Consider the following 19,478-nt stretch of genomic DNA (forward strand, 5'->3'; position numbering starts at 1 on the left):
AATAATATATTTTTCACTGATGGTATCTTCTACTTTAATTCCTGTTGCTGTGGTAAAATATCCTGATAAAAATCAGTTTAGGATTACCACTCTAGGGTGTGCTCCGTCACTGCAGGAAGTCACAGCAGGATTGTGAAGCAGATAGGCATCCAGAGTCAAGAGCAGAGACAAGTGAATACATGTGTGCTTAGTGCTTAACTCAAAGCCCAGGACCTAAATCCAGAGAGTGGCCCACATATAGTGGGCTGCTTTCAACTCCCTGAACCCACATGATATTACACGACTGTCTGACTTCCAGGGATCCAATGTCCTCGCCTCCTCGGGCTCCAGACATGCCCACAGTGCAATGACATACATGCAGACAAAACACCCATACACATAAAATAAATAAAAATCTAAAGAAAATTATCCACAGCTGTGTTCACAGGCCAACCTGCCTTTTGAGGCTCTTTTCAATTCTAGATTATTCCAAGTTGAGGTGCCAACCACCTGTAGCAATAAAACCTTTCCACTCTTGTGCTACCACAGCTGGTTATGAGTGTCTGAGAACAGAGCTCAGGGATTCATGTGTGTGTGCTAGGCAAGCATTCTACAAACCGAGTGGCACCGCACACTCTGCTTTGTCCTCTTTTCAACACTCTTTCTGTTAGCTGGAGAGAGACCACCCAGGGAAATTTCTAAGCTGAGCCAGATAAGGATGTGTCAAGGACACACTGATTTGGGATTTAATTAGATGCATTAATGCAGCCCACAGATAATTCTGTGCGAACCTAAGTTATTTTTAAAATACCCTGATCTAGAAAGCTTTTAGGACCATGCTGTCTAGTTTTGAGATGGAAGGGAGGTGGTCACCACCATGCTGTGTCCTGAGATGTCTGGCAGAACTGTGCGGGCTAAGGAGGACAGAAAAGGTTCAGAACAGATGTGATCACTGCAGTGTTGGGTTGAAGAGTGGTCATCAGAGATTGCATTAACACCAGGCCAAAATGGAGACATCCTACTGAAACCGCAGTGTGTAGGGCTGGCAATGTGTTTTCTTCCTCCTCCTCTTCTCCTCCCACCCCCTTCCTCTGTTCCTCCTCTTCTTTTCTTTTGAAACAGGGTCTTACTCTAACCTGTAGCCCAGGCTGGCCCCAAACTTGCAGCAGTCCTCCCTCCTTCGCCTCCTAGGTGCTGAAATTACAGGTCTGCACCATATTTTCCTCTTTTTCTCCTCCTCCTCCTCCTCCTTATACCTATCATTTCTTCTTCTGTTCATCATGTCCCGACTACAGTCTCCCCTCCCTCCACTCCTTCAAGTGCCACCCCTCATCTCCCCTCTTCTCCTAATCCACTCTACTGTTTCTTCAGGAAAAAAAAAAGCAGCCCTCTTAGGGACATCAACCAAACATAGCACAAAAGTTACAATAAGACCAGGCACTAAACCTCATATCAAGGCTGGACAAGGCAACCTAGTAGAAGGAAAAAGTTCCCAAGAACAGGGAAAAGAATCAGAACTCTCACAACACCACCAAGCTACACATCCATAACATGTACGTAGAGGACCTAGCTCAGATCTATACAGGGTCCATGATTGTTGCTTCAGTCTCTGTGAGCCCCTATGAGCCTGGCTAAGTTGACTCTGTTCTCATGATGTCCTCTGCCCTCTCCCATCTGGCTCCTACAATCCTTCCTCCTCCACTTCCATGGGGTTCCTTGAGCTGTGCCTACTATGGTTGTGTCTCTGCATCAGCTCTCATCAGTTGCTAGATGAAGACTCTCTGATTAGGCTTGGCTCCAACCTATGAATATCAGAATACCATCGAGAATCATTTTACTGACTTTTTTTTCCAGTCATGTTTGGTTCTATCCTAGGTCCCTGGGCGATCTAGCCTCTGGTTCGTCACCATTCAGGCAGTGTCAGGCATGGGCTTCCTCTCATGGCATGGGCAACACGTTGAGCCAGTCATTGATTCTGCACCACCACTACCCCAGTACATCTTGCAGGTGTCTATTTCCCCTTCCCAGGGAGATCCACTTGCTCCCACTCCCCCTGAGTGCTCCTTGTTATTTAGCTTCTGGGTCTGTGAATTACAGCATGACTATTTACTTTACAGCTATTATCTACTTATAGATCAGTACATACCATATTTGTCTTTCTGGGTCTGGGTTACCCCACTCAGGAATATTTTTTCTAGTTCTACACATTTGCCTACAAATTTCATGATGTCATTTTTTTTTAACATCTGAGTAATACTCCATTGTACAAATGACCACATTTTCTTTATCTACTCTTTAACTGAGGTGCATATAGGTGGTTTCCAGTTTCTGGCTATTATAAATGAAGCTGATGTGAACATAGTGGAGCATGTGTCCTTGTGGTAGGATAGAGCATCCTTTGGGTATATGCCCAGGAGTGGTGTACTGGGTCTTGAGGTGGATCCATTCCCTATTTTCTGAGGAACCATCATAATGGTTTCCAAAGTGGCTGTAGAAGTTTGTACTCCCACCAGCAATGGAGGAGTGTTCCCTTGCTCCAAATTCTTACCAGCACGAACTGTCACTTGTATTTTTGACCTTAGCCATTCTGACGGGTGTAAGGTGGAATCTCAAAGTAGTTTTGATTTGTATTTCCCTGATGGCTAAGGATGTTGAGCGTTTAAGTGTTTAAGTAGGGGCATTTGGGGAGCAACATGGAAATTTAGTGCAGTGACAGTTTCCCTGGAATCTACATTTGGTAAGCTGATGTCTCATCTCTTAAGTTCTTTATATATTTTAGATACTAGCCTTCTGCTGGATGTGAAGTTGGTGAAAATATTTTCCCATTCTGTAGGCTGCCATTTTGTTCTACTGATGTTGCCCTTTACCTTACAGAAGATTTTCAGTTTCATGAGGTCCCGATTTATTAATTGTTGATCTGAGTGCCTAAGCTATTAGTGTTCTGTTTGAGAAGTTGTCTCCTGTGCCAATGTGTTCAAGGCAGTTCCCTACTAACGTGTCTGGTTTTATGTTAAGATCTTTGACCTACGTGCACTTGAGTTTTGTCTAAGGTGATAGATGTGGATCTATTTGCATTCTTCTACATGCAGACATTCAGTTAGACCAGCAACATGTGAAGATCACTTTTCTTTTTAAAAGGATTCACAAAATATAACTCTTGGAGCTGAATATTGCTGCAAGTTTGAGGCCAACCTAGGGCACACAACCAGGCCAGCCTGAGCTACAGTGTAAAACCCTGTCTCAAACAACACATATATGCACACACACACACACACACACACACACACACGTAAGTAGACAGTTTATCTAGTATACATGGGACACTTATTAGATCAACATCCTATAAACATGTGAGGGCATGGGCACATGATTCCAGAACTCAAGGGACAGAGGCAGAAGGATCAGATATTCAAGGTCATCTTCAGGTATACAGCCAGATGGAGGGCAATCTGGGCTACAAGAGACCCCTGTATCAAAAAAAAAAAAAAAAAAAAAAAAAAGGAAGGAAGAAAAAACAAAACAAAACAAAACAAAAAAAACCCAAAAACATAAAGAAGGGGGGAGAGGAAGGAAGAAAGGACCATGCTAAAAAAAACCATGCTAAATTATTTTTCTGCTTTGTCTATTAATAAAATCACAGACACACTGAGAGATCAGAAGTTTAAATTAAGACTAAGGGAGAAAGATATCAGGGAGTTGAGTTTTTAAAAATCCTCTTTCTAGCTGAGCATAGTGGTGCATGCCTTTACCACCAGCACTCATGAGGCAGAGACAGGCAGATCTCTGTGAGTTTAAGGCTAGCATGATCTACAAATCAAGTTCTAGGACAGCCAGGGATACAGAGAAACCCTGTCTCCAAAAAGAAAAACAAAATCCTGTTTTTGGAACATTGGGAATATGTGCAATCTTTGTTCTAACTGTAATTAGATGTGACTTCTGGTAAATAAAACCCACTTTCACATCTGTATTTATATCTGTTAATTTCTGTTGTTTTCTGAATATGTAATTCCCATTGTGTGAGTTCCTGGCCCCACAGTCTTGACTTTGCCTCCTGATCATGCACGTATAGAACAGAAAAGTGGCTCTGCTGGGAAACATGGAGGATGTGGAGTTTGTTTATACAGGAGAGAGAACTTGTTATGTTGCTCCCAGACAGAGATTGCCAGTCAAGCAATGCTTGAATCATGGTGTCTGCCACTTAGATAATTCCATCAAGCCCATTTTATTATTGTTGCCTTAGACATACTACCTTTTGTTCAAAACCCTTAGACACAATAATTGTGAGATACAGAGGGGCTTTACATTGTGTGTGTGCATGCTTGTGCTTCTGTGTGTGTGTGTTTCATGTCAGAGGACAACTTGATAATATCAGTTCTCTCTTCTTACTATATGGATCCAGAGATTAAACTCAGGTCACCCAGCTTTGTGATAAGACCCTTTATCCGCTGAGCTACAACACGAACCCTAGAGACAGGTTTGGTTTTGTTTTAAATTGGTTGTTACCATACTTTATGTGCAGCAAGTTTTAACTAAAACATCACTTACTGAGAAGTAAAGACTGGCCACTGCTCTCTCTGCCTGTTTCCCACCACAGGGCTGTGTGAGGACAGAGGAAGGCAGGGACAGACTATAGTGCAGGTCAATTTAACCCAGGCCCAGGCCCCTTAACGCAGCAGCCTCAGGACTTGACTCTCTAGGAGACTTTTACTGCCCCCTTGTGGTATAAAATGATGCAGCTAATGGACTCCGGAGACCATTTTCCTGAATCTTCATCTGGAAAATTCAAAGAAAATCAAGGTAAGCTATCATCCCTCAGGCTCTTCCCATTCAGTTGAAAGCTTTTTTCACAGTTACTTCTCTGGACACAACTCAGTGCTGCCATCAAAGGGAGGCTTTTTGTCAGGAATGGGAGCTTTGAAACAACAGAAAGAAGAGCGGTGGGTAGGTGGGTGGAGAAGGGGCAAGGAATAGGGACATGAGAAGGAGGGAAGGAGGGGGAGAGGGAAGAGGAAGCAGAAGACAATGCAGGAACAAGGGAGGGAAGAAAAAGGAAACAGAAGTTTGGAAGTCAGGCTTGGTGCTGTCCTCCTGTGACCCTTACTCAGAATGTGGAGGAGGGAGTGTCAGAAGACAAGGTCATGTTCAGCTTGAGCAACTTCAGGGCTAGCTTTTCCATGCCCCCACCTCCCCCCAATGAACAAAGTTAAAGAAAACTAGGTGGACTTTAAGTACAGCTACTAACAACTGAAAAACTACATAATTTCACCTCTCTGAGCCGCCTCACCTCACAGATCATTGAGTCTTGTGCTGACCAATCGGCTGCATATGAAGCTCTGTGTGGCACAGGTGCCAAGAAGGTGGCTCTGTTGCTGTCATTAAACCTGATGGTGTCATATTTACCAGACCCCATGACGCTCAGCAGGGAGAGATAAACAGGTAAAAGAGCAAATTCCCAAATTCCACAGGGAGACCAGATGACCATCTCTGCAAACACACACAGCCGGACACACTTCTTGTGTGGGGAGTATGGCATCCCTCTTGAGGGCTGAATCTTAGAGGCTAGGACCAGCTGCAGTGCACCACCCTCTCCTCAGTAGTCAGACGGCAGCCCTCAGCTCCACTGGGTTCTCACAGAGGACAGAGAAACGTCGAAGATCCACACATTCAAGGCCCCCGTCCTGTAAGCGTACTTTTGGGGGCTACTTTATTGGGTTTTATTATCAACCACCCTTCTATCCACCCCCCAAAACTAGGTAAGAGAGAGAGGTTAGAAGGGAAATGGGGCATACACATTTTTAGATTACTTCCTGCTGATTAGGGGCATCAAGTTCGTTGGGGGGAAATCGATCTCCAACCAGCAGTCCAGCAAGACAGCAATCCTGCAGCAGCAAATGCAGCGGCAGGGGAGCCGCAGCAGCAAATGCAGCGGCAGGGGAGCTGCAGCCAACATGGGCACTCTCGGGGCTCTCACATTTATACCCTCTCCTAGAGCACAATCATTGTAAGTGGTTGTGAACAATCTGAAGTAGCCCAGTATCCCACACCAAGGATTAAAACGAAATCACATTTACATAATATAACTGGGTTTTTAAAGAAACCAAGATTCTTACTACACCATCACTGTCGAACCTCTGGGAGAGCTGTGAGGTGAACATCCACAGACTTGCTGCACCTGGCTGACGACTGAGGACCAGGTGGCACCTCTCCTTCCCAGAGAGACGATGTGGGTCGAACAGTAATGGATCCTGAGCTAAACTTGAAGAAACTGGGTATCCCCCACCCCTTTTTGACCTCATCGCTGATGCTCCTAAGTTCCTGGGCTCCCCCGACTTCAATTCATCAATCCAGGCAAGACTGTAACTTTCTAGGTCTCATTCCCAAGAAAAGGTTGAGGCTGTGTCGAATGTAGTCCAGGCTGGCCTCAAACTGCCAAGCTCTGAGGGGAAATTGCCTTACCTTTCTTTCTTACTCAGCTGTTTATTACCGCAGCAGATGCCTGAGTTAAAGTGTGCGTAAGAAAAGGCCACGGCATCCTTCCTCTTCTCATTTAACGTGTTCAACACTCTTCTGCCATCTTCATTTTAATGGTTACCCAGATGTGTACATTTCTATACTCTTAATGTCTAAAGTGATTACTTCACCTTCTTTAAAATAACTATACATTCAGAAATGTATTGTCCTATCTGCTTTGTATATTAGTTTGTTTTCATTACTATAGCAAAGTAACCAAGACAGGCTACTACCTAAAATAGCAGTGGCTTTTGCTCCTGGTCTGCAGATGTGAAGTCTGGGGCTTTGACTCATGCTTTTGCTGCTGGCAGCCATTCCACAGTGGCGCACAGCATCACAGAGCTAGACACAGGACAAGCACACGGTCTGGTTTCTCTCCTTATTCTTAAGAGTCCAACAGGATTCAATCCTGGAGTCCCACCAGAGAGACTTCACATAGCCCTAACTACCTCCCAAAGACCCCACCCACCTCTAAGGCAGCAGAGTCTCATTCCACAGTCAGTATTAAGCATCAATACTCAAGGTCATGCGGAAACACTCAAATCATCAGACCAAGGCACCCTGCTCTCACCGTTCACACTCGTGTTCCTAACCATCTTGATTCTACATGTGATTTAAACACTGCGCACTGAGGAGGCCTGGTGGAGCCTTTCATCTCTGCTCTTCAAAGGCAGATCTCTGCGTCCAAGGGCAGCTTTGTCTATACAGGGAGCTACAGGCCAACGAGAACTACATAGTACTGCCTCAAAAAAAAAAAAAAAAAAAAAAAAAAAAAAAAAGAATAAAAACAAAAACTCACCACATATAAGCACAATAAGCATTTATATTCGGCCACATATTTGCTTCTCTAGTGCTTGTCATTAATTTTGCAATTTTACATTTTCAATAGTAATCTCTAGGCCCAATGAGGGACCTTATCTGTAAAAAAAAAAGAAAAAGAAAAAGAAAAAGGTAAAAGGGAGCTGGAGAGATGGCTCATTGGTTAAGAGCACTTGCTGTTCTTTCAGTGCACCTAGGTGTGGTTCCCAGCACCCATACGATGGCTCACAAGTGTCTGTAACTCCAACTCTAGGATTTGATTATTTGTTTCTTCTTCTGAGACAAGATCTCACTATGTAGCCCTGGGTGTCCTGGAACTTGCCATGTAAAACAGACTGGCCTTGAATTAAGAGATCATTGGCTGCTGCCTCCAAAGTGCTGGGACTAAAGATGTACACCACCATACCTAGCTCCATACCTTTTTTAAAATGAAAGGCAGACATTACTAAAACTACTCTTGGATTTCTAAAAAAGATTTTTAGAACCGTTCTGGGTTTACCAACATGCTGTCCAGACAAAACAGGTGCCATACACTGCCTTATATGCAGCTTTTGCTATTATTAATATCTTGCAATAGTATGGTATATTTGGTACATTTGATGAATCAAAATTAACATACTAGGGGGCAGTGAGATGTCTCAGTGGGTGTCTTAGGGTTTTACTTTGCTGTAAAGAGACACCATGACCAAGGCAACACTTACAAAGGACAACACTGAACTGGGACTGGCTCACAGGTTCCAAGGTTCAGTCTATTATTATCACCGCAGAAGCATGGCAACGTCCAGGCAGGCATGGTGCAGAAGGAGATGAGAGTTCTACATCCTGTTCCAAAGGCACACAGAATTCTCCCAGGCAGCTGGCAGGAGTGTCACTATTCCCACAGTGACACACCTCCTCTCACAGGACCACACCTCCTAATCCTGGCACTCCCTGTTGGAGGGTCAACGTGGTATTTTTCCTGATAGAATTCATAGATCAAATTTGAAAAAAAAAAAAAAAAACCTAAGGATTATTGTTTCTATCTTCTGAAGAGACAGTACATAACTGGCATAATTTCTTCCATAAATATTCCATAAAATTCAGCATGAAATCACCATGTTCATACTGCTTTGTTTTTAAAGCAATGTTTTTGATAGCTATCCAGAGTCCCCAGTTCTCTTTGATGGGAATACCTTTCAGGGAATGAAACCGTTTAGGTGGTAAAATAAGTAAAAAAAAAAAAAAAAAAAAAAAAATGTATAAAAGACTCAGGGCTAGAATTGGTAATACTGTATCTTCCTTTTTAAACTGGACCTCATGTGGCTCAGGTGGGCTTGAACTCAGTCTGCAGTAGGGGATGATTTTCTGGCTCCGTTATGCAAATGCCAGGACTGTAAGAGCACATCACGACCAGCCTTCATGTAATTTACATTTTAATACTTGTCAGATCTGAAGTGATGGTACCCTGTATATTCCTTGCTGTCAGTAATCCCCGCCTTTTAATTGCCTATTTAACCTGGCTAATCTCTTTAGTTGATCATTTCAGGGTCGAGCTCTTAATATTATTATTCCTCCAATAAATTCCTGTTTATACTTTTTTTTTCCCTTCCAATTTCTGCTCCCATTTTTATTTCTTTTGATTAATTTGTCCCTCTTCTAGTTTCCTAAAGGAGTTTTTACCTTTTCGACTATATACTATATAGTATACTATATATCTTTTCTACTATATTCTATATACTGTCAATGTCACCAGCTTCTTTTCTGGGGACTGCTTTCTGTGCATGTGCCTGTGTGTACCAACCACCTAGCCAGCCTCTAACTTGAGATCTTTTTGATCTCACCCTCAAAAGTCCTATGAACATACGTATAAGCCACCACACCCAGTATCCAAAGGGGCCTTCACTTGAGAGTTCTGTGGCTTCTGTGTTACTTGTGTGGCTTAGTCACCAACAACTTAATGACTGGGATTTTTTTTTTTTAACCACCTCTCTAGATTTCTAGTTTAATTCTAGTCTGTGAGAATATGGTGTCATTCTTTTAAGACACATTAAGTATATATGAAGGCCCCAAATATTTTCTTCCTGACTCAATGTTCCATGTGAGCCTAAGAGTTATGTATTCTTTGCTGTTGGTAGTAAACTACTGTGTCTATGTCAACCACACCGAGCTGACTACGCTTTCTCTTGTGTCTCATGCTTTTTCCTTCCAGTCCTGGGGACTGAGCCTGGGTCCACACATGTCAAGTCCAGTGGGTGCTCTACTGCTGAGGGAAGAGCTAGCTCGGCGATATGGGCTCCTTTGAACTTCCACCTCTTAGGTTTGTGCACAACAGTATTTACTGTTTGTTAACGTTCTGCTCAATACTAATACTAATTGGTGAGAGGGGAAATAAGAAATATTTACACTATTTTTTAAATTCTGTCTTTTAGAAAGTTGTTCTGTGAATGAATGCAAGGCCTATTGAGAGCACAACCAAAAGCATCTCTCCTCAGGGCATCATCAGCTGCTGCACCACCACCCAGTCTCCTTGACATTTGCTCGTTCACTCGTGGTCTCTATCATGGTCTGGACTGCACATACTTACTACGTGTACCATTATTATTATGTTCTGGGTCTAGATTGTACTCACTACTTCTATCACTATTATCATTATTATTAGGTTTTAGGTCTGAATTACAATTACTATAGCTATCATTATCATTATCATTATTGTTGTTGTTGATGTTGTTATTTCTCACAAAAATAAAAGTGAGCTCATCAACTATTATTTTGGTTGTAAATGAAGAAACGATTGGCCAAGGCTCAGGCTCCAGCACCTATGGGCTTTCCACTTCTCATGCTTCACTGCATCTTCTGAACATCTACTGTTGCTCCAAAAGCATTATCCAAGATTTGAGATATGCTGTGCCATAAAATATAAGTGAATCTAATCTCTGTGAAGGATAACTGTTAATGATAAAATATAAATCATGTTTTCTAAAACGTCTTTTATTATTAAACCTATAGTTTCAATTTAATAAAAAATATGACCATGAGGTAACTACTTATACAGTAATGGAAAGAAACACAAAATACAATTAATTAGAGGTTATCCAAAATAAATTCAGTTTAAAATTGAAAACTCATGTGCTTTTATCAATTAAACAAAAGATGTGTTTTCAATGGATTTTCTTTTAGACATTTGAGATACGCATCTTTTAAACTAGAATTAGAAAAAAACCTATCAAACAAGTACATCTAGCAACTTTAAAAATAAAATACTCCCAAACTACTCAATGACTGATTAGTCACAAAACACTGAAAATATCTACTTTCTAAAAATTGTGTGTATGTATATATGCGTATGTACATATGCACGCATGCACATGTGCGCGCACACACACACATCTGTCTTCTGAAGAGGAATAAGCTTTTTAAAAATATATGTTCTCTAGAGAGAGAGTGAGAGAGAAAGGGTGAGTCCTTCCTGTGTGGCTTTCTTTAATCAAGTCTGTTCTATTCAGGTTACTTTCCAAATACACCTTAATCTTCTAAGAGTCAGCACTAAACACGCGAGCTTCTCTGACCTTCGCTGGGCTTCTGACATGTGACCACAGTGAGAGCCTTCTAGATGTGGGTGCCTACTTCTCATACTGAGTTTGAGAGGTGTCCTTGTTTCTCAAAGATATAGTAATTTTCTTTCCAATAATAGGATTTTTTTTGATGTATTGAGATTTGTTTTCAAATGTATTAAAAATAAAAATTCATTTATATTATTATAAAGAATAGCTTCCAAAAAGTCAGAGAAAAACATATTATACCACAGATTTTATTAATGGTAAATGTTTGCATTTATTTTTAAAAGCTTAGTTTTTACTAAGCTTTTTTCTTAAACAAAAGCTAATAAAACAAGAATCATTTTTCCATACAGAAACTTTATCCATAAACAAGATTTAAATTTATTCCAACATTGAAAGCTAAAAAGAACTGGAAAAATTACAAAGCGCAAAACATTTAAGTCAGCCTTTTTCTACCATTTGAATATACTGTACTTAGGATGGCAGACACATACTGAAGGAGACAGAAAAACATGCATTTAGTCTACAGATCAGCATTAAAAATGACATGCAATTCATGATTTCCTTTCAATTATTTATTCAACTGAACCACTTGAACAAAGGGTTTGGTTTGGTTTCCACTTGAGAGGAAGATGATCTGTTTTCTGAGCTGATCATCTTCTCGTACTAGGTACAAAGTGTATGAGCTCTGGTCTCTCCCCAACAGCTATTTGAGGTGACTTGCAGATAGACAACAAACACCATTTTTCTGGTTAACAGTGCCATGGCCTTGAATAATCAGTTTGTAAAAAACAGAATCAAAAAAACCAAGTATCAAGTGCAAATGTAGAAGACTTCCCTTAAAGACTGAGGCAAGCCCAGCCCACGCAGAGGTGTTCTTGCACACGCTCAGCAGGCTCAGGAGGAGCCTGCGTATCATGACTGTGCACTGGAGGTTGCCTAATACAAAGTTTTTTAAAGTGTTGCCAAGTTAATCAAGGCACTGAAGAATTATGCAGATGGAGTTTCCAAAATATATTAACAATTGCTTTAACTGTTAAAAAGCCCTGAGTCAGAACTCTCAATAGCTTCCTGAAACTGTACTCAGACAAAATGGCATATTTGCTTATTTCATAAAAAATTAGAAAATCACTTTGTTTTTGAAGAAAGAAGTCATGTTTATGAAATAAAATCAAGAGAACTATACAGGTCAGTCCAAATACTCTCCTTCTTAGACAGTTGTATATCAATTCAAACCTTTGAATTTAGGCACCAAATTAATGTGACAGGTTACTTTTCCTGTATCTATTACTTAAATTCTCAAAAAAAAAAAGAAAGAAAGAAAGAAAGAAAATCTAACTTTAACTTCAGGTTGCTTCCTTTTCTCCCACAAATAAGACAAGATGCTGGACGGTGGAAAGAAAAGCAGTGTTCTGGTCGAAAAGGAGGTAGAAAATGCCAAGGTAGCGACTTAACTTTATTAACTATCCGCTCCTACTTTACATTGTAATTATGCCACTGCTAGCCACTTTTCAGCCACCGAAGCTCGGTGCAAAGGATTTCTCCTTCACTGCAGGAAAGCAGCACACACACAAGACAACATTAAAAAGCTTCCTCATGTTTAGTGTTTAAAGACATACAGCTGTAATTATCAATACTGCCATTGCATGTGTGTTTGTGTGTGTGAGTCAAAGGATATACATGATTATCAAGTAGTGTCAGTAAGCATTCCTATTGTAATACTCAAGCAAGCTAAATTAGGTTGCCTTTTGAAAGAAAAATGTGTTCTGTGACTTTTGACAGGTAGACTCAATGACAACTGACATTTATAACAAGGCACAAATTACTTTTGAAAAATCTATTACTTTCCCAATATAGTACAAAACCAAAGCTAACTTATTTTCCATATTTAAAATGTGTTTTCCCCCTCTGGCTCAAAACAAAATAATAAACACTTTCAATGAACATAAATGTAAAAAATAGCAGTTATGGCAGGGGAGAGATGCCCTTCCTCAAATCTCTGGAACCTGATGTTTACCTAGGCTTGGATCTTGCAAACACAAATGACTCTACTCAGTAGTCTGAGTGTCTGTGTTACAAGTAGTCAGAACCCTACTGCACAGAGGGAAGGAAGAAGGAAGCGTCTGATGGGCACAGATTGAGTGGAAGTGGCCCTTCTAAACTGCATGTTAAGAAGCAGTCAGGACAACACACCTTATGATATGTGGTGCTCACTGCAATTTAAAAAAAAAATGCCAAAAATGTATCCGTGAGTGCGTTTTTTATACAAATTATTACTATAAACGTTTCAGACACTCTGAAAGGATAAATGCTTTTTCTTTTAGACCTTAAAAGAGCAAGTCATGTTAAAACTCTGCAATTTACAAAACAACTGACAGGCCATATGAAGAACTGACCTTAGAAACCCCTTTGTATGTTTTAGTTAAATGTGCCCTCTCCACTAATACCATGGCAAGTCCTACATGACTCTCGTCTCTGTGCTTACTGTTTTTGTTTCCTATTTGTTGTAACCCCAATCCCCCAAGCCAGCTCTGTTCCATCCAGCCTTGTCCTAGTTGACAAATTTAACTATTCCTCATCCAAAAAGTGCCCAGAATTCAAAATAAACAGAAAACATCCATCAGGCAATATATGACTACCAGGATGTTCCCATGTGGAAAAATGACCCGGCAAGGCTTGAATTTTGAACTAGACAAATCTTAAGCAGCATGCATTTTCAACATTCTAAAATAAAATGTTCTTTCAGACTAAAGTCATCAAAAATATAAATTTAAGGAATTATTTCCAGTTAATTTTATGTTTCAGTAGACTTCTAGTTAACCTGCCATTATTAAATTACAAATACCTTAAGCATAATTCAGGTAACTAAACTAAACATTTGCCTAGTATAATATTCTTACACTAATATAAAATTATATTCTCTTGAAAACCCTGCTCCCAAAAAAATTGTGTATGTGTACAGCACAGGTCAGGATGTTTGACGACGTGAACAAGAGCAGCTGTGACAGCACCGCCTGCTAAGTTGCGTGTGTGCTGAGTGAGAAAGCCAGCAGTCTTAGTGAATAAAGGAGAAATTGTGGTGGGCTGAGGAGCACAGGAAGGGAATCCAGCACTGTTCCCGACAGCTCTCCTGAAACAGCAGCAAGGAATGCTAACACGACTCAGGATCCCATCCTTCTGTCCACAGATGGTGCAGCGGAAGCTCTGAGTGCACCAAGACACCGACACCCTTTCCTGCCCCCCATTTAGACCCTCAAGTCCAATACTTTAAAAAATGAATGCATGTCACTGTAAAAATAATTCTAAGGAAAAGAATTCTTCTGAGGCACAGGAAAAAGAGGTTTACATAACAAGAAGGAAAGATCGCCAAGGGGCCAAGTGTTCTAAAGAGACTAAGAGGTAGTAGTTTCAGAGTGCAGGAGAAAGTCACTGGCATGATTCAGTTCCTGGTCTTACTGTCTCCCGTAAACCCAAAACAAATTTACAATAATTTTAGATGCCCAAAGACCTGAACGGAAGTGCATCTGTTCCTAATAGGCATAACATAAACAGCCAAGTGACAAAGAGGAAGCCGCACGTCCCCAGCACTACAGACATGATGGCTTCTCTCTCCTAAGCTAGTGTGTTGTGCTCTGCATGGAGGAGATGACGGAGCAGGTCTATCCCTTGACAGACAGAAGCTTTACAGGATATAAAACTCAGCACTGCAGCTTGAGAGACAGAGAAAGGAATGAAGTGGGATGCAGCTGTGGTGCACAGGTTCTTGGGCTGGCAGACTGTACCAGCTATCCCTCCTTGCCTGATGACAAGCGGAAAGAGTTGGGCTGCCTATGGCAAGGAAGAAAAGATGCTCATTTCTGCTCTTTCTAAGTCTGCAAGAAGATAGTTTGTCTCTTTATGTAAACATTGTATCATCCGATGTATCTTTAAAAAACAAAAAACCCTTCAAATCATACTTAGAAAACAGCCCCATTGCTTCCTTCCAACAGAACATTTTTAACTTGAAACCAATATGGAGTGTACTCTCCAAAATGATTAATACTTGTTAGATATGGTGGGATCCCCACTCTATAATCACACAATTGGAAGGCAAAGGCAGGAAGATTATGAGGTTGAGGCTAGCCTGAGCTACACAGTAAGTTCCAGGTCAGCTTGGAATACATAGTGAGCCTCTATCTCAAAAACACAAAGGAGAAATAAAGCAGTTACTCAGCTAAACACAGACATGGAACTTCTGAGTCTGCAAGGCAGACAGCAGCTCAGCTCAGCTCAGCGTGAGGCTGGCGAAGGCAGCTGCAAGTAAACTCCAGCAACAAAGTACAGCCAGGCTGGACATTGCTCTCCCACTTTAGTTGCTACAGAAAAAAAAAAAAAAAAAAAAAAAAAAAAAAACCAACAACCCCAACCCCAACCAGACACAAGCCAGCCAGGTTCAAATGCTGGAGAAACTGTCCTCGAAGGACACCATCCTGAAGAGTACATGCTTACATACAGCACATAGTAGACACTATTGTAAATAACTGACAGGAGTTTTTTAGTTTTTTTCCTTTTGTTGTTGTTGTTGTTTTTACAATCTAGCAGTGAGGAAACTCAAAACACTTAATGTGCATGTATTTAGGCTGGATACAAAGATTACTCATTTAAAGGAGACAGAATGCTCAGGCCCCTAACCAAGTCAACATGTATTTTCCATTCTTCCCAGAAATGCCCTGGCACCCTTCTCTAAGTATCTGACACTAAGCTATTTATTGTACCTTAGTTAATGATGATAGTTTAAAGAATGTTCATCTGTAGGTATAAAGAAAACCTATGTTCTTTAGAGTAAAATTACTATCCAAGAGAGAATGGAAGTAAGGCGTCTGATGAAGGTAGAACCTCTAACACTGTCAGAAGTAACAGATATTCAGAACAGACTGCTGCCTCTAACAACGCACCACCCAGCTGAAGAGACCTCAGAGGCACAGAAAGGATGGTGTGTACACACTGATAAGATCAAGCCCAGGTCAGGGGTCACAGGGAAAACAGGAATTACTTTTCACAGATCTTTTTCTACAAATGGCTGATGCAAACAGTGAGACGTTAATACAAGAAGTGCAGCAGTGATAACCAGGTAAAAGGTGTGCTTGCGTCGTTCTGGGCTAGCCTTCAGTTCTCACTAGAATTTTGCATTGCTTTTTCATGTCTACTGGTGATTTTGAAATTATTCATTAATTTAAGTTAGTCCAATTTTCCTTTTAAGTCTAGAAAAGGAGGGAAAGTCATTATTCTCTTACCCCACACTTCTCCACTTACTTAAAAATTCAGAAGCAATCATTTAGATAACTTCAAATCAGCCTGAAACACAATGTTTCCTTCAGCACTGCTCTAGACAAGAGGCATCTCGTCTACACTCCTGTCACCACACACACATGACATAGTTTGACTTGCCCCACTCACCTTCGGTATCACTTTTTAGAACAGCGTATCATTTCACCATGTGAAAACATGATAATCATGTAGAATACTGCCCTTGTAAGTCAATGTCTAAGGTTTAACATATGTGTACATATTAAAAAAGAAAAATGTGAAAGGAGGTCCTTAAAGGATTTCCCCTTCAAAGCCAAAAGCAAATTTTCTATGAGTTACTATGGATTTGATGTTCCAAATTCAAGAGGAAAACACACACACACAAACACACACACACACATACATGCACTCGCACACGCACACATACACACACACAATGGCAATTTCAAATACTGTATGTATGTTTTCATTGTGATGGTGGTCTATATATAGTCTAATTACATTCTAATAAAGAAATTATGAAATTACAGATTAACCCATTAAATTCCCAACTAGTTTTAGAACCTACTAAGATCTCATGATCACATACTTTTAGCTAACAAAACACTCTGTGTTTCTTAATCAGTACAAAAGAATCCTTCGTTCAATGGCCTTGCGACAAATTGGGCATTCACTCATCCGGTCTCCACAGAGCTGGCATGTCCCATGGCCGCAGAGGAAAATCATGTTCTTCAGACGGTCCAAGCACACAGGGCACATAGTCTGAAATGCAATCAGACAGTGAGTCAGTGGGAGCGACCTGATACTTTAAGTGTAACACAACAACTCTTTTGTATCATTAATTTTCTATTCTGGTTTTAGTCAGCCTTCCTCCACCTCTCACAGTTGAACACCAGTCTGAATTTTGCACTCATTTTCCCCTTGGTTTTCTACATAAGCACGCACGTATTAAAAGTATATACACATAGAAATGTACACAAGTCATAGAGTCCACAGCATGACCAGACTCTTGTACCAGGCTCTAGGCTCCTTGGTTCTTCACAGCAGAGAAATTCACTATCCAGCCTCTAAACAGTATGATTTCCACCAGGTCTGTAGCCGTAGACAGCATCCTGTTTAGTTTACTAGGCAATGGCAGTGTGTTCCTAAGTCGTTTTAACAATGGTGCCTCTTCTCAGCAGCAGGGTAGGAGTGCTCCTGCTGCATACTCTATTCTACTACTTGGCACCAACATGTCTGCATAGCCATCAATGTTTGAAAGGCACCTCACTGCAGCTTTGTCCAGCCATATTTGTTGCTATCTGGGTTGCATGTTTTGGAAAATGTCTGACTCCAAATCAAGGTCAGACACTAGTCATTGCTCCACTTGAACACTAAAAGTGACCTGTTATGGCAAGATCTCTTACTATGCTCACCAAGTGAGGTGGCACAGTAAGAGGCGCTGGGTGCTGGGGTGCAGTCCTTACCTGCTCCTTAATGTCCTGAAGCTGCTGCTGCAGCTTCTGCACGTCTGCGTTGACATTGGTGTTGTCTTTGTCCTTCTGTAGCACGGGGATACTCCCACTCGCTAGAACAGAATTCAAGAAAAACCTTCTTTGTTATCACTGTTTTGACAGTGGTGTGAATAGAAATGGCCCCCACAGGCTCATAGATTTGAGTGCTTGTCATCAGGGAGTGGCACTGCTTGACAGGGATGAGGAGGTGTGGCCTTGCTGGAGGAAGTGTGTTACAGGTGGTGGGCTTTGGGGTTCCAAAAGTCCAAGCCAATCCCAGAGTTGTTTCCTGCTATCTGTGGGTCCAGACACAGAACTCCCAACTACTTCTTCAGCACCATATCTGCCTGCATCAGCATCAGCATCAGCATCAGCATGCAGCATGCAGCATGCTTTCCACCATGATGGTAATGAACTAACTCTGAAATTGTAAGCAAGCCCCAGTTAAATGTAATAGTGTCTCTTCACAGCAATATAACACTACCTAAGGCACTGACTCAAAAGAAAAAAAAATATTTTAAACAGTTGTATGACTAAAAAAGTAGGAGGCAGGGTTGGGAATACAAGCGTTATAACAGGTGACTGCTTGCTAAGCATGAGCAATGACTTCATTTTGCCAGCATCATGATATAAAAGGAAAAACTGAAAGCTAATTATCTTCATCTCTCCACTTGTCTGTGTTAGAATTTAGCTTACTCTGTCCCTAATTACTATCCAATGTAATACTATCCAATGTAATACATGCAAATTAGATGATCTTGCAAGCCTGCTATGTAAAGGGACCAAGTTAAAACATTTGTAAACTGGGAAAAAAAAAAAAAAAAAAAAAAAAAAAAAAAAAAAAAAACCTAAATTGGAACTCACCACCCCATTTCCAGATACATTAAATTGGTCTGGTATACAGCTCATTGGTATAGTATATGCTTAATTAATCTGACTCCCAGAAATAGGTATACAAACACAGCCAGTAAATTTCATCTTTAAAACAAAAAGCAAATATTCTTTAAGCAAGAATATAATGCTCTTCATATTACAAAGCCTCAGACATGTAATATTAGGCTGGCAAGTTGGTTCAGTGGTAAAAATGCTTGGTACTTGCCGCATAAACCTAGATCCCCAGAAGCCATGTAAAGGTTGGGGGAGAGAATCAATTCCATAGAGTTGTCCTCCGATTTCCACTTACTGAGGCATGTACAAACCTACATACACACATTATACATGCATACATTCACTTTCAAAGTCTATAATCATATCACAAACTAAACAAAAATCCAATTTTACATTTCTTATACTAACAAAAGCACCAAAAAACCATACCTACTTCTCTGTCAATCTACCTCACATATCTTAGGCTGCACAAGACACAGCGTAGTGTAATGGAGGGACATATCCAACAAGAAAGCAGACAAAGAACCCCTCAACAGGGGACACTCACAGATCTCATCAGAGGGCTCTTCTGAGCTCTTGCCCCCACAGCACGTGATGAAAGGCGCCCTCCGCTCGACCACTGCACGGCACTGCACACACTTCTTCATCAGGCTGGCACAGTCTGAAAGGAACAGCACTTCTTAGCTACGACAGAAACGGCATTGCCTTTCTCTGCTCTATTTCTATAATGTAACCACATACTGAAACAAAGAGTAAAACAACATACCAGATCCTAGCTACAACACGTTATAAAATGAACTCCTACCTTAGTATCATGTTATTAACCTAAGGATGAAAACTGTCCACTGAAACAAAGAACCTATCAGGAAAACATTTCCTAATGTAACTGAATAGTGATTTTTTTTCAAGTAAATATTTCCAAATCATAAAGTTTAGCTGGGAATGGTGGTATACAATTATCATCCTG

General features: G+C 40.9%; 1 protein-coding gene across 1 annotated transcript in view; it reads right to left on the reverse strand.

Annotated features, from left to right (window-relative positions):
- Positions 1-11,066: 11,066 nt before the first annotated feature.
- Positions 11,067-19,478, reverse strand: part of Mib1 (MIB E3 ubiquitin protein ligase 1) — a 98,579-nt gene continuing 90,167 nt past the window's right edge. Inside the window, exons 19-21 of the mRNA XM_034517857.2 lie at positions 19,059-19,172; positions 17,597-17,697; positions 11,067-16,892 (exon numbers count right to left, since the gene is read on the reverse strand). Of these exons, the coding sequence (XP_034373748.1) occupies positions 16,752-16,892; positions 17,597-17,697; positions 19,059-19,172 (356 nt within the window). The 3' untranslated portion in view covers positions 11,067-16,751. The remainder of the gene's footprint in view (positions 16,893-17,596; positions 17,698-19,058; positions 19,173-19,478) is intronic.

This window comes from Arvicanthis niloticus, chromosome 14 (assembly GCF_011762505.2).
Source record: "Arvicanthis niloticus isolate mArvNil1 chromosome 14, mArvNil1.pat.X, whole genome shotgun sequence".
NCBI classification, from domain to species: Eukaryota; Metazoa; Chordata; class Mammalia; order Rodentia; family Muridae; genus Arvicanthis; species Arvicanthis niloticus.